The sequence below is a fragment of the Pleuronectes platessa genome, chromosome 10 (genome assembly GCF_947347685.1).
Source record: "Pleuronectes platessa chromosome 10, fPlePla1.1, whole genome shotgun sequence".
Lineage (NCBI taxonomy): Eukaryota > Metazoa > Chordata > Actinopteri > Pleuronectiformes > Pleuronectidae > Pleuronectes > Pleuronectes platessa.
In genome coordinates, this window is record NC_070635.1 from 6,221,549 (window position 1) to 6,236,274 (window position 14,726).

The 14,726-nt window shown below is 37.5% G+C and overlaps 1 protein-coding gene and 1 long non-coding RNA gene across 3 annotated transcripts; both read left to right on the plus strand.

Annotated features, from left to right (window-relative positions):
• Nucleotides 1-697: 697 nt before the first annotated feature.
• LOC128450147 (sialoadhesin) lies at nt 698-8,802 on the plus strand. Its single transcript, XM_053433643.1, has 9 exons — nt 698-846; nt 1,654-1,727; nt 1,828-1,863; nt 2,427-2,714; nt 5,063-5,350; nt 6,579-6,845; nt 7,393-7,474; nt 7,571-7,631; nt 8,096-8,802. The coding sequence occupies exons 2-9, from the start codon at nt 1,679-1,681 to the stop codon at nt 8,291-8,293; spliced, it is 1,269 nt and encodes a 422-aa protein (XP_053289618.1). The 5' UTR covers nt 698-846; nt 1,654-1,678; the 3' UTR covers nt 8,294-8,802.
• Nucleotides 8,803-10,287: 1,485 nt separating this feature from the next.
• On the plus strand, nt 10,288-13,039 carry LOC128450194 (uncharacterized). 2 transcript variants are annotated; one of them, XR_008339959.1, is made up of 4 exons: nt 10,288-10,338; nt 11,136-11,204; nt 11,304-11,339; nt 12,338-13,039. It is a non-coding gene; the product is annotated as an uncharacterized LOC128450194 (long non-coding RNA). The 2 variants fall into 2 exon arrangements; XR_008339960.1 differs by having other exon boundaries at nt 10,299-10,338; nt 11,120-11,204.
• The last annotated feature ends 1,687 nt before the right edge of the window (nt 13,040-14,726 follow it).

A 14,726-nucleotide genomic window follows, 5' to 3' on the forward strand; every position in this document is an offset into this window, starting at 1 on the left:
ACTCTGACCAGATCCCTTGTAACAGCTCGATGGTCATGGAAAGAATTTGTGCAATTTACACACACACACACACACACACACACACACACACACACACACACACACACACACACACACACACACACACACACACACATCTCTTCACTGCATCTGCATAAAAACCATGCGCCTGCAACTGCTTCCTGGTCGTTCCCTCTGCAGAATGCTCTTCTCATGCTGTTTGATTGTCTGACCTTCCTTGCATAAGGAAGAAAGTCTTCTTAAGAGACTGTGATTCTCTCGTCTCTTTATTTCAGACGTCTCACCATTTCAAATTTCCATCACAGTTATTACATTTCAACATTGATGAAATGGCGGCCGATGCTGTGAAGATCGTGGCTGCAGCTCTTGGGGGGGGGGGGCTTTTCTCTTTGTGCGATGTTTCCTGTTTACATGTTGTTCACCTGCACTCTTATGTTTATTCAACTCTCCACAAACCCTTTTGATAAGTTTTCACATTGTTAGACGGAGTTTTAAATAGAGACATTGTAAATACTATGTGAGCATAAATTCTCCAAATAAATATGAAGTAATGAAAACTGCTCTGTGTCTGTGAACAAGACTTCAGCACAAACAACGACAAAAGAGGAAGAGGGGGGAAGTGCATCTGAGAGCAGATACTGTGAGAAGCTGCAAACTCTATCACTGTAATCAGAACAACTTCAAGAAGCTGTTTTCTGGCCTGTGTGATAGTGAGCTAATTGTTTTTACATCCCCTTTCAAAGTGTGAAAACTTCCTTTTTCTGTAAAGTCTCATTCTCGGAGTGAGGCTGTGTGTGACAGACTGATACAAGTGGGTCCTCTGAGGTAAGAACAAGCTTCTATGGTTATTTATCTCCTCATGATGTTAATCTACTAGAGTAAATTAAAGTGTTTCAGAAGTTTTAATTACCGTTTATACACTGATTACAAACTGTATTTTTTGTGGATCAAACAAGCTGCTATTTATTTTATTAAAATTTGAATCCATATCACTTAATAATAATAATTATTATTCTAAACCTTTTTTCTTCCATTCAGTTGAAATACTTTTTTCCGAATGAAAACTCAAACATCATTTTCAGATGTCGTAGTTCCCTGAAGACTGAGATGAACCCAAAGAGCCAGATATGACTTTTTAAACAGTATATTTCAGACTAAAAAGTTCAAAAATTAGAATTTAATAAAGACACTGTTATGTTTGTGTTCTGGGATTTCTTTGATTAAATGTGATTTGAACAAGTAGCTAATGTCAAATAAAATAAAAATAAAAAACAGAAATCAAACTTTATTTTAGTTATTAAAAGGAAAAAAGAAATTGAACTCTGGAATTAATAAAAATATGTTACCCAAATATTCCATTTAAAATAATTACATTTATTTTCCTTTAATAAATGACAAATTCTGCGTAGAGTTGAGGTGACTTTGAGTTTTCAAACCACGATTTCACAACAATCGTGATATGAGGAACAAAACAAAGATAACTCTAAGTGTCAGTAAAAGAAATGGAAAGAGGAAGAAGGAAATTCTGAGACAAGTTGAAAAATAACTTTGATCACACGTTTTACTGTAAAAGGAAAAAGTTCTGTGATCTTATGATGTTTTTATCCACTTTTCACTTTTTATGTGTTTCAGAAATCCAGTTGTAGTCCCACATGAGATGGAGGCTCAGACAGTCACATGGTTGGTTTTTCTGGCCCTAATAAAATGTAAGGATTTTATTTCACCACTTTGAAAACAAGGTTTAATATTTTTCCAACATTTGTTATAAAGATGAACTGACTTCTCCACATGTGTTTTCACCGACAGATGTTTCTACAAATAAGCCTGGAAGTCCTACTGAATGTAAAGTACATTTCAGAATATACAGAAAATTACAATTAGTGGACAAATGTATCCTTCCTGCACCAAGCCACCAAGGCTCCTCTGGTTGGAAATATAATTAATAACCAAACGTACATGAAAAATGAACATTTGAACATAAACCAGTGACAAAAACTATAGAATCCCTCTTTAAGATCATTTTAGCAACGAAAATCTTTCATAAAAGAATAAATAAATGACTAAAAACTAGATCTGAATGAAGTAAGATAGATAAAAGTCTGTGTTCAGCTCCTGACTCAGTCTGCTGTATGTCCTCGTTCAGGCTGTTTCAGAGCCTCAGGGCTCTTGTTTCAAAAGCTTTGTCCCCAAACTTTGTCTCAGTACAATAAATCGTATCAGCTGGACTGATGAAGAGGAGTTAAGGAGCTTCAGGAGAGGAGCTCCCTTTACCACTGATTGTTGTTTTTTTTGCTCTGCAGAACTTTTGCATTTACAAGAAACCAATGTAACACAGACTAGAGGGAAGAACAACGATAAAATCATAATGTCCCTTCTTTAAAGAAGATTCTGCTTCCTCTCTACAGACCCACCGACTAAACCTAAACTGTCTATGAGTTCTGAGGTCACAGAAGGTCAAACCATCACCATCACCTGCACTACTGCAAGTTTCCCACAGTCAACTCTCACCTTGATGAGGATCAACACAAATAATCAGTTTATAAAAATCACTGAAACTAATCTTAATTCACGACCCATCAACTCTCTCTCCCACACGTTTGTTGTGACTTCATCCGACGCTGGCTGGTACTATTGCCGTGCCCAGAACACTGAAGGCTCAGAGTACAGCAAGCAGAAGAAGTTGGTGGTGAAATGTGAGTGTTTCAGCTGCGGCTTTTTGTTCCAACCAAACAGATGAAACAAAATCTTCCTTTCAAAAATCTATCTGTGAAAAAGTAGCTTTTCTCATGTTCTTTTCTATTAACTATTACTTCTGACAGTTGAAACAATACCACCTGAGAAATGAATGACCTAAAGTAAATGTGTCTGTTTGATTAAGAACTGTAGGGATTAGAAAATATCAATAAACTACCAGACCCTATATAAAATAATTTAATCTATAAATTATCAATAATAATGATCCAGTAATGTTACGTGGTGCCACTCTGCCACTTAATGACTACTCCTGCTAAACTACTGTGCTGCTTATTCCAATTATGAATTCAGGGCCTGTACTTGCAATGAAGTATTTTTTTACTGCGATATTTCTACTTTTACTTAAATCTCTGTACTTCTACCACCAGAGTAAAGTATAATTATGTTGATATGAAGCCTTGTGACTTTGAGTTGTAAGTGTTCTTGTGATATAATTCAACAACACAATAGTATAAATTGTGTTGTAATGCAAAGTATTGATTTCACAGGTTTGCATGTTATTGTGCTCCCTTTTATAAATCAGTCCACTACCTACAAATCTACAATGAATTCAACCCTGATGAAATAAAAAACATATATTAAGCAGGATCATTTTATATTATAAAAACCCTTATATTAGGAACAGTGGTTAAATCCAGAGGTGTAAAGTAACGAATTACATTTACTCACGTTACTGTAATTTAGCAGTTTTTTGGTGTACTTTGTAATTTTTTAAGTAGTTTTTGAAATAGGTAATTTTACTTTTACTTAAGTAGATTTTGACTGAAGTATTGTAGTTCACTACATTGGAAATTACAACCGTTACTGAGTAAAAAAACAAACATAGATCAAGGCGCAAGGCAATTCTCACTGCAGTGGTAGATGCTGCACAGAGTGGATGACGTTCCCTCACGTGCACGTTCAACATATGAAAACTGATCGTAAAGTTCACTGTTCGCGAAAAATATGCGCGACATGCACAACACTGCACAGGGAGCCACTGCAGAGCGGCTGAAGAGCCGCGGGTTGCCGACCCCTGGCTACAGCGAAAGAGCGATTAGTTTACTGCTCCGCCGTTAAAGAGATGCGGACGTCCAAACATTAGTTCGGCTATAATATGAGTGCCCCTCGCATTACCCCCTCCCGGTCGCACGCCCCACCTGTTATGCCTCCGAGCCCCATCGGTGGGGCGCACCACACAGTTTGAGAATCACTGCGCCACATCGCGGAAATGTTACGGGCACTGAGCAGCGACATGGTGCAATCATTCGATTTAGAAGGAGAAGGAAAACAACGTTTTAACTAGACCTCAGATAATATGAACGTGTTCACCGTTCGAATTCATTATTTGTCATTAAGTTGCGTTCAGTTCAACGTTCTCCCGTGCAGTTGCTACTTTTTCATTGGGGTTTCCAAAACTTAAAATCTTTTTTTTAAAGAGTTCCTTTAGAGTTGAAACCAAGATTTCAAATTATCCTTTTTCATTATTATAATCCACTGTATGCATTTTAAGTATTGAACTAGTTCATGCACAACACTGCCTGAAACTCAACACTGGCCTGTGAGCGACTCTTCAGCTGTGCTGCTGTTCACTGCACAGTGAGCCCGGATGAGCTCTACTCACCTTGAAAATCAGAAGCTGCTGTAACTCAACAAGAAGTTAGTAGACTAGTGCTCTAAAGGTGGACCAAGTTTAACCAAAAGTTGAAATATACAGTGGGACAGCGGCATTATAACTTTTCATTTTAGCTGTCATGTGGATCATGTCTTCACATGTCCTCCCAAAAGCTCTTAAATGTTGTGTTGACATGTTAAATGTTTAAAGTTTGACATGTTTAATGCCATGGCACTTACATCTGTAAAGATTCTCCTTTAATTAAAAATAACAGTTTTTGGATTGGATTTATGACCCCTTGCTCTTTTTTGCACTGTACAAGAGCGGCCCCCATCAAGTTGTTGGAAGTAACTAAGTAACTTTTTCTTAAAGTACATTTTAAATGATATACTTTTTACTTTTACTTGAGTAGATTTTTAGATGGGTACTTTTACTTGTACTTAAGTAAAATTTCATCAAAGTAAAGGTACTTTTACTTGAGTACAATAATTCAGTACTTTTTACACCTCTGGTTAAATCTGACAGTTTTGTGTTTTCTTTATTTTTGGTTAATGCAGACAGTCCTAACGATGTGACTGTTCAAGTCAATCCTGGTCTTGATGTGAATGAAAATGTGTTGTTGACAGTGAGGGAAGAAAAACAATAAAATCATAATGTGCCTTCTTTAAAGTAGATTCTGCTTCCTCTCTACAGACCCGCCCACTGAACCTATATTGTCTATGAGGTCTGAGGTCACAGAAGGTCAGACCATCACCATCAGCTGTGATGCTGAAAGTTTCCCACAGTCAACTCTCACCTTGATGAGGATCAACACAAATAATCAGTCTTTAATAATCACTGAAAATAATCTTTATTCACGACCCATCAACTCTCTCTACCACAAGATTACTGTGACTTCATCCGACGCTGGCTGGTACTTCTGCCGTGCCCAGAACACTGAGGGCTCAAAGGACAGCAAGCAGAAGAAGTTGGTGGTGAAATGTGAGTGTTTCAGCTGAAGCCTTTTTTTCAACCAAACAGATCAAACCAAGAAACTATCGATGCAGAAGTAAATTTTTCTCATGTATTTTTTCAGTGGTCCAGTTTTTTTAATTAATTATTTCTTCTGACAGTTAAAACAATTGCACATGATAAATTAAAGACCTAAAGAACTTAAATCTCTTTCACCAGAGTAAAGTATAATTATGTTTAATTGAAGCCTTGTGACCTTAAGCAGTTATATTATAGTATAATTTGTGGTGTAATTTTGTAATGCAGTGAATTCTTTTCACAGGTTTGCCTGTTACTGTGCTCCCTCGTCCACTATCTCCAAACTTACCTGATAAATTATTTAAATAGCACTTTTCAAAACAACATTACAAAGTGCTTCCTATATAATAAAAATCACATCAAAATATGAATTATGAAAAAAAGCTTATAACAAAATTTATCTTGAGAATTGAGTTGCCTTTGAGTCTTTTTTTTACTAGTAAGCTCTGCAGAGAATACACAACAAGTACGGGTGATCATAGTGGAACTGCCCCAAAGTTCACAAAATGCAGAATTTATACAAGGAGGCGTTTCATAAAACATAATATGAAAAAAATACATGAAATCATCGTCTGTGTCTATCTGCTGTGTCCGTCCGCTGTAGCAGTTGGAAAAAAAACATCACAGAATTTTCTATTACAAACATCTGACATAAAAGAATAAATAGAATAATAAAAACTAGAACTACGTCAAATCAGAGAATGAAGTAAGATCCAAGTATTAGCTTTAGTTTTAAGCTAGTCAGGGTGTTTCAGAGCCTCAGGGTTCTTGTTTCTAAAGCTCTTTTCCCCAACTTTGTCTTAGTACAAAATATTTGTTTATTATTTATTACATATCAAGTTGTTTATACTTCAAAATCTGTTTCAGCAAATTCAACAAATCATTCAAAATAACATTTATCAAACCTGGAAACAAATATTGAGTTGAAAAAATGAAGAAAAAAAAGAAAATCAGTGGCTGTAGTTTGATTCAAAGAGAGATTGCTGAGAACTTTTTTTAAAGTTTCTCCAGGTGAATCTAAAGCCAGTCTGTTTTATCCTCCCATTTAAAGTTTCCCATTCTTCTCAGTCTGGTTTTAGAGAGCAGTAATAACGTCACTTCATTTGTTATGTTATTCATGTTTGATCTTTGATGAGGTTCAGAAAATGACGTTGTCTTTTCTCCTGAATCTCCCGGCTAGTTTCTCCAAAACACACACACATCACGGAGTCGGCAGAGAAGCAGGAGCTTGACGGGAGGAGCTCCGTGATGCTGAGCTGCTTCAGTCACAGCTTTCCCCCAGTCCAACACTACTCATGGTACAGGAAGAGTCAGGGAGAGGAAAAGGATGAACTTGTGTCAGAGCATCAAAACCACATTGTCTACTCAAACCAGTCAGGAGTCTACTACTGCATCGCACAAAATGAAGTAGATCAAAGTTTGTCTGATCCCGTCCATCTGTTTGAACGTGAGTGAATTTCAAGGTCTTATAACTGTGTTTTATTGATCAGGAGAAATGTGGCAGGTTTATATCAGATCATGTTTTCTGGTTGTTCGTCCATACGTCCTGTGTTTGTGAACGTGACATCTCCAGAAGGTCTTGAGGGAATTTCTTTAAACTTAAAATTAAAAATGGTAAGTTTGATTCAGGGTTGAAATGATAATAATGTGGAGGTCAAAGGGCAAGGTTGTGTCCTCGCAAAGCTGTGAACTCACAAAGCATATTTTTGCCTTGTAAAAGCATTATCCACTTAACGCCATGAGGGATCCTTTCACATTTGGCACAAACACACAATTAGAGTCGAGGAGTAACTGATTTGATTTGGTAGCCAAAGGTCAAAGGTCAAAGGTCACAGTGGCCTCATCAGAATCTTGGTTTGATGGAGGTAAACAACTGCAGGACAGTATTTCTAGTTCAGTGTGAAATAAATCTCTGCACGTGGAATAAAGTTGAAACTAATTCTACATGTTCACAACTCAGTGTCTATATGATGCTCTCTCTCTTCTGACCACAGGAGACTATCTGGAGAACCTGAGGTTCCTCGTTGTTGCTCTACTTCTCCTGATGATTATCAGTGTAATTGTCGTAAATTTAAGGTGAATGAATAAGAAGTGCATTTGATCAAATTAAATAAATTTATTTCAGAGATGGTCTGACTAGTTTCACCACATCATGTCCCTCTATGTTTTCAGATACTGGAGGAAATCTGTTCAACAAGGAACAACAAACACCAAATCCCCTTCTGGTTTATCGGTAATGACACGTTTGTTTAAGCCATTCTACTTTCAAACTATCTGGTCATGGTGGCCTGTCCTCAGAACATTGTCTTAACACAATAATTTTTTTTTTATTATTTAACTACCAGTTGTTGAAACTTCTAAATCTATTTCTATATTGGAAATCATAAGAAACAGTGATTATAGAGAGTACAGGTACAAGATTCAGGATATTTAAGCTTCTGGTCACTTCTGACCTGTTTATGACAGAGCTTCTTTTTCTCAAAACCACATAAAATGCTGTACATTTTTAAAACCACTTATTCTTCTAAATATGCTTAATTGTGTCATAAGTTGAATGATATGTAATCAAATGGGTTTTAATGGTGATATTACAAAGCCTCCTAAGTCCCATAATGTGTCTTGTAAAAACTTTATTGTGCATTACAACCAGAAATTCTCACACAAATAACCTTTAAACTTCCTCCGCTCTCATACTAGAATGAACCAGAGAGCCTGCAAGACTATGAAAACATTAGTGATGCAGCTGCACGTGCACCAACATCTTCAAATCTATTGGACGACCACACCAGTGAAGGTGAAGTGGAGCTGAACTTTCCACAGGTGAGATTCACAGCGACGCCCCGACGTCAGACGACCAACAGAGACTCCAGCAGCTCACACCAAGATGAGAGTTAATACTCTGACGTCAGGATTTGACCCGAGATGTTCTCGTCCTGCTTTTTACAGCTACCTCGGGCCTGAGGAAGTTTATATTCACAATAAGTCATCACAGAGAGTCTGAAGAGTTCACGAGTTAAGCAAAGTAGGTCGTAATCTTAAAACTAGTTAGCAAGAAGCAACAGAAGTTATAATACTGAGCTAAAATATAATATATAAATATTTGAAAGTGTTAATTAAAGGCTCTGGGGAAAAAAGTTAACTCTGTAAAATGTGAGGGAAAAACGGTTAAATCCCTCTTTAGCAACTTAAAATGTAAATAATGTGAGAGTAAAATGATTGTATTAGTAACTTTTTATATATTCTATATATAAATGACATGCAGTTAGATAAGAAATGCTGAGAATCACTGCTGAATGTATTTTTTTGTGCTTTCCAGTGTTTGAACTTAATCCAAACCCACACACCTGAAATGTAAATATCCTGTAGCTCAAAATAAAATGAAATATGTTGGAACAAGTGATGAACTTTAAAGTTTATTGACATTATTGTTTAATTTGTGAACATGTCACAGCACAAAAGGGGTTTCTGAAGAATGCATGTACACACAAAATGCATTGCATCATTAAATGGACATTATCTTGTTTTGCATTTCTATTAACGGACCATGTAAACATTAGATTTACTTGAATTAAGAAATAAGTAAAATAAAAACAAGTATATGACTATAACCTGAACTTAAACTCTTGACTATCCAAGGTAAAAGTACAAATTCTGAGACATTAGGATATTATTAGATATGTTATTACATTTTCATGGTGCATCAATGAGTAAGTATTTTAGTTGCCATGAAGCCAGGCCTGTAGCTGGAGGGCAGTACCCCCCGATCTAAATATGCACATTTTAAGATGTTTGGAGATCAGCTATTGGTTAACAGTAGCTTCAAAACCATGTCAGTGGACAAAAGCATCAATGACTTTCCATTGTGTTTGAGTTTTCATCATTTTGTATTTAAACTACAGAAACAAGTCTCAAACAGTGCATCCAAGATACAAGATACATTTATTGGTCCCAAACACACGCACAGTCACACTACATGCATATGAGGGAAATTTGTCCTCTGCTTTTGACCCATCTGGAGAACACAGCAGGACACACAGAGAAGTAGGCATCCATGCACAGCGCGCAGTGAGCAGATGTTGGGGGAGTAAGGTGCCTTGCTCAGGGGCACTTAGACAGTGGGGGTAGGGAGAGTCCTCTTGGACTTTCGAACAGATCCAGGTGTTGTCCATCCACATAAGCTCTCAAAAGATAGAGAGAGAGAGAGAGAGAGAGAGAGAGAGAGAGAGAGAGAGAGAGAGAGAGAGAGTATAAAGATGGAGAGTTTAAGTTACAGTGTGTTGGAAAATAAATACAACAGCTTCTCCAGACAAGAAGAAGTGTCCTCCGTTATTTCTCTACTGCTGCAGAAAGTGAAGGGTGTGAACCCTGAAGTGAGAAGCGGCTTCAGCCGGGAGGAGAACAGACATCTCCCCTGTACGTCACCGACTCCGGTCTGGAGGTCGAGCAGGAGACGTTAACACTACGTTACCTTGTATATTTACCAGAAGATGATCCACTCCACCTCCTACTCACTCACCCACCACCCACATACACACATTTTTAAATAATACCGAGGTCCGGACCTGCATGGAGCTGATTAAGTTTATTTGGATGAAGGCATTTGTCTAAATAGATAGAGAGAGATTAGAGGAGCAACTGGCCCGGCAGCGAGGCGTGGAACCCCCGAGACTTAAAGGGCTGCGGACTTGTGCAAACCGTTTAGATACGTTTTCACATTATTAGATGACGTTTTAAATAGAGACACTGTAAATACTAAGTGAGCATAAATTCTCCAAATAAATAACGCTTACTGAAAACTGTAATCATAACACCTACAAGAAGCTGTTTTCTGGCTTGCATGATAAGGGATGCTAATTATTTTTTAACTTCCCCTTTCAAAGTGTGAAAACTTCTCGGAGTGAGGCTGTGTGTGACAGACTGATACAAGTGGGTCCTCTGAGGTAAGAACAAGCTCCTATGGTTATTCATCTCCTCATGATGTTAATCTACCAGAGTAAAATATAGTGTTTCAGAAGTTTTATTTTCAGTACTGATTACAAACTATATTTTTTTGTGGATGAAAAAAGCTGATTTTTTTCTGATAAAATTTGATTCCATATCACTTAATAATCATATAATAATCATAATAATTATAATAATAATTTAAAACCCTTTTTCTTCCATTCAGTTGAAATACTTTTTTACAAATAAAAACTCAAACATCAGTTTCAGATGTTGTAGATGCCTGAAGATTGAGATGAACATAAAGAACCAGATATGACTTTTTAAACAGTATATTTCAGACTAAAAGGTTCGAAAATGTCAATGTTATGAAGACACTGTTATTACATTTAAATTTCTTCTGGGGTTTCTTTGGATAAAAGTGTTTTGAACAGGTAGCTAATGTCAACTAAAATTAAAATAGAAAACAAACTATATTTTAGTTATTAAAGTGAAAAAACTGAACTCTGGGATTAACAGAAACAGGTTGCCCAAATATTCCTTTTTAAAATAATTACATGACAAATTCTGCGTAGAGGTGAGGTGACTTTTGTGTTTTCAAACCAAGTTCACAACCATCTTTAAATGAGTAACAGAACAAAGACAACTCAAAATGTCAGTAAAAGAAATGGAAAGAGGAAGAAGGAAATTCTGAGACAAGATGAAAAATAACCCTGATCAAACTTTTTACAGTAAAAAGAAAAAGTTCTATGATCTAATGATGTTTTATTGACTTTTCAGTTTTCATTTTTTTCAGAATCCAGTTGTAGTCCCACATGAGATGGAGGCTCAGTCACCTGGTTGGTTTTTCTGGCCCTAATAAAACGTAAGGATTTTACTTCTCGACTTTTATATTTTTCTTATATTTTTCCCAACATTTTCATTAAAGATTAACTAACTTCTCCACTTGTGTTTTCACCGACAGATGTTTCTACAAGTGACCCTGGAAGTCCCATTAAATGTATGTACAATAAAAATCTGAATATGGAAATATATTTCAGAATATACATACATTTACAAATAGTGGACAAATGTGTTCTTCCTGCCCGAGCAACCAAGGCTCCTCGGCTGTAAATATGATTAATAACCAAACGTACATGAGAAATGAGCATTGGAACATTAAACTGTGATAGTAACTAAAGAATCCATCTTCGAGATCATTTAAGTTATTTTGACACTTTAGTTTTGTCCATGTCCCATTCAGTAAAATTCAGGAGGTGAGATTTATACCGCAGTCAGGCACCAGGTGGCGATCTAGAAACTTTGGCTTCACTTATAGTCGATGGTTTGAACTATTCTAGATCAGTTATGACTCTAGAGCAGTTTGGCTAAAGCTTCACTCTACATAGTTTGAAGTAAAATAAAAGTGTGTGTTCAGCTCCTGACTCAGTCTGCTGTATGTCCTTGTTCAGGCTGTTTCAGTCTCAGGATCTTGTTTCGAAAGCTTTGTCCCTCAACTTGTCTCAGTACAATAAATAGTATCAGCTGGACTGATGATGAGGAGTTTAGGAGCTTCAGTAGAGGAGCTCCCTTTACCACTGATTGATTGATATTTTGCTCTGCAAAACTTTTACGTTTACAAGAAACCTATGTTACATAGACTAGAGGGAACACACAGAGGAGAAGTATTAACCCTTTAGTGTAACTCTTAGCACGAGAGCAAATTAGCACAATTAACTAAAACAATTAGCAACTATAACAGCAATATTCATGCCATACACAGATCCTGATTCTCTTCAATCTGCAGTTATATGAGCCTTTCATGCTCGGTACTAGAAATCCTGAGTGAATTGTTAAACTCAGAGATCTGTACAGATTAGCATAGCTTAGTATTAGCATGTTGGTGTAAACTAATATTTATCAATATTGGGGATGCCAACTTTTGTTTCTATCCATTGATTATCTTATCAGTAAAAGTTCATTAAACTGTTTGATAAATAACATTTCTATGTTTCAAAGCCTAAAGAAACAGCCTCAGATGAAGCTCAGATGTCTTGGACCCAGGAGAGGACACATCATAGTCATCAGGCCGTGGAGAAGCAGGAATGAAGTTTTAATAAAAACAACCACGTGAACAATTATCAGTGTATCAGAGCAACTATACCTCAAATGACAGAAAACATCTCTGGGAAACATCATGAAGTGTATCACTGCAGCTCATCAACACCAGTCATCTCTCACACTGAGAGGAGATTTGACTTCCACATTATTTCCCTCTTCCCTCGTGTGTCTCCTTTCAGCATCTTGTAGTTTTACATTGAACTCTCCATCGACTCAGTGACACAGAGAAATGGATGAGTTTCACAATGAGCTCAAATCCACTTGTTTTCAGTAACTTCTATTCAGGGACTCATCCAGGAACTTGTGTTGTTGTCCTGCAGTGTGTTTTCAGGGACAGTTTGCTTTGGGACAAACTGAACTACTTGTGTTAGATGAAGGTTGAAAAGCAGCTTTTTCACTCACGCTTTCATATAAACATCTGTGACTTTGAAAAGTCTGTAAACTGGAAAAGTGAATCACAGCGAGTGAGTTTCTTTAATATACGTTATCAGCAGCCACACTGATGATTGGATGGCACTGATGGAGGCAATATGCAAACCCCCGCTGCTTTGTCCCCTTTCCTGAATTTTATGAATAATACAACTTTAATGTGATAATTAACTCAACTGTGATTTGGGGAAATTAAACTGTTTAGTCCGGCCATGCTGTCATTTAAAATTCATATTCAATTACACAATCTAATTACATAACTAATAGTGTTTCCAGTCATGGATCTCAGTAGGCGACAATTTATCAAGTTTTACCATAAATTACGAGAAACTAATTGAGCGAGCGACTCTACACTGAGAGTGTGTGTGGAGTTTAATTCTGCACATATATTTAGCTGTGTGTGTGTGTGCGCATGGAGCAGAGGTCTCAGTCTCCAGACAGTCGGTGTAACTCAGGTTTGTGTTTTTGCAGAAGCTCGTGTGCACTACAGACGCTGCAGACTCTCATCTGCTGCCCCGACACCTTGTTAGCGCCTGGACAGAAACACAACTGTGTAATCATCTGCTAATGCTTTGAAAAATATCTCCACAGCTCGGGTGGCGGGACTTTGGAGGAACTTCCTGCTTCAGGCTTTTTCCTCGTTAAGATCAAACCAGAGGTTTCCAACCAGAGCTGATGGAGCTGCAGTGAAGCACGGACGTTTCTTTATTATTGAACAATCTGTTGATGTTTCTAATCAATGTGTCCGTCTATGAGAACCCAAAGATCCAAGGGTGTGTTTTCAAATGTCTCTGAACAACATTTAAAACCAAACTATATTTAGTTTATATTAAAGGGTCACAAACCTTCACATCTGAGGTGCTGGAGTCAGATTTATTTCCCCTTTTTCAAAATGACTTATAATATATATAAATAATTGCCAATTATTAATCGTTACATTTATCAATTGATGAACCAACGTGTGGGACGAATTCATTGACTTGGCGATCGCACTAGTGAACATGTCGGGGGGGGGGGGTCGTAAAACTTATCACAGTTTACATCAATTCACATGAAAATCCAGCACTTGTTAATATTTTTAACCAAAACATCAGATGTCAACCTAATGATGGCAAGAGAGAAAAGTCAGGGGACGACTAAAGTCTTTCAGATTCATCACAGAGAAACAAGATGTTTCTACAAAATGTTGTTTCTGATCCGTTGAGATATCGCAGAGAAAAGTGTGCGACGTTTCCAAAAATCACAACAACATTTGCTTGTATTGTGTGACTCCTCTGATCCTCGGGGGATGAGTTCAGTGACGAACACTCACCGACGTCGAGTGGAACATCTCATGAGCCGCAGCTGCAGATGATTATCGTCCATAATCCTCTCTCCCAGTGAGACTCACCGTGGATCCTGTGGGATGTTTGGTTTGCAGACGTCCGACCTTCCACTCAAACCGGTCAGTGAGCAAACTGGATGAGTTGTGAGTGTTGATGAGCAGCATGAGCAGCGCCCTGCAGCTGGAGAAGGTTCAAACTCAAAGTAAACGCAGGTTAAACTGCTTCAGAGACATAAACCTTTCAGGGGGACACTACTTTTCTCACTTCAGATTTAAATGCACAAAGGTGTTTTAGTTTGAACTCTCACAACACGCTTTAAACCATTTCCTGTCAAAAAACTGAAGCACAATCTGTTAGCGTCTCTGCAGGGAGATGGTATTTTAATGTTCCGAGGCTTCGAGGAGCCTCGTGAGTGAAGCAATTTAATCCACAATCCAAATGAAAGCTAATGCTAATTGTGATAGTTTTACTCCCTGTCGTAAATATTCACTTGTCAGCGCAGACGAGCTGCCGGCTTCTCTCTGCACAGATTT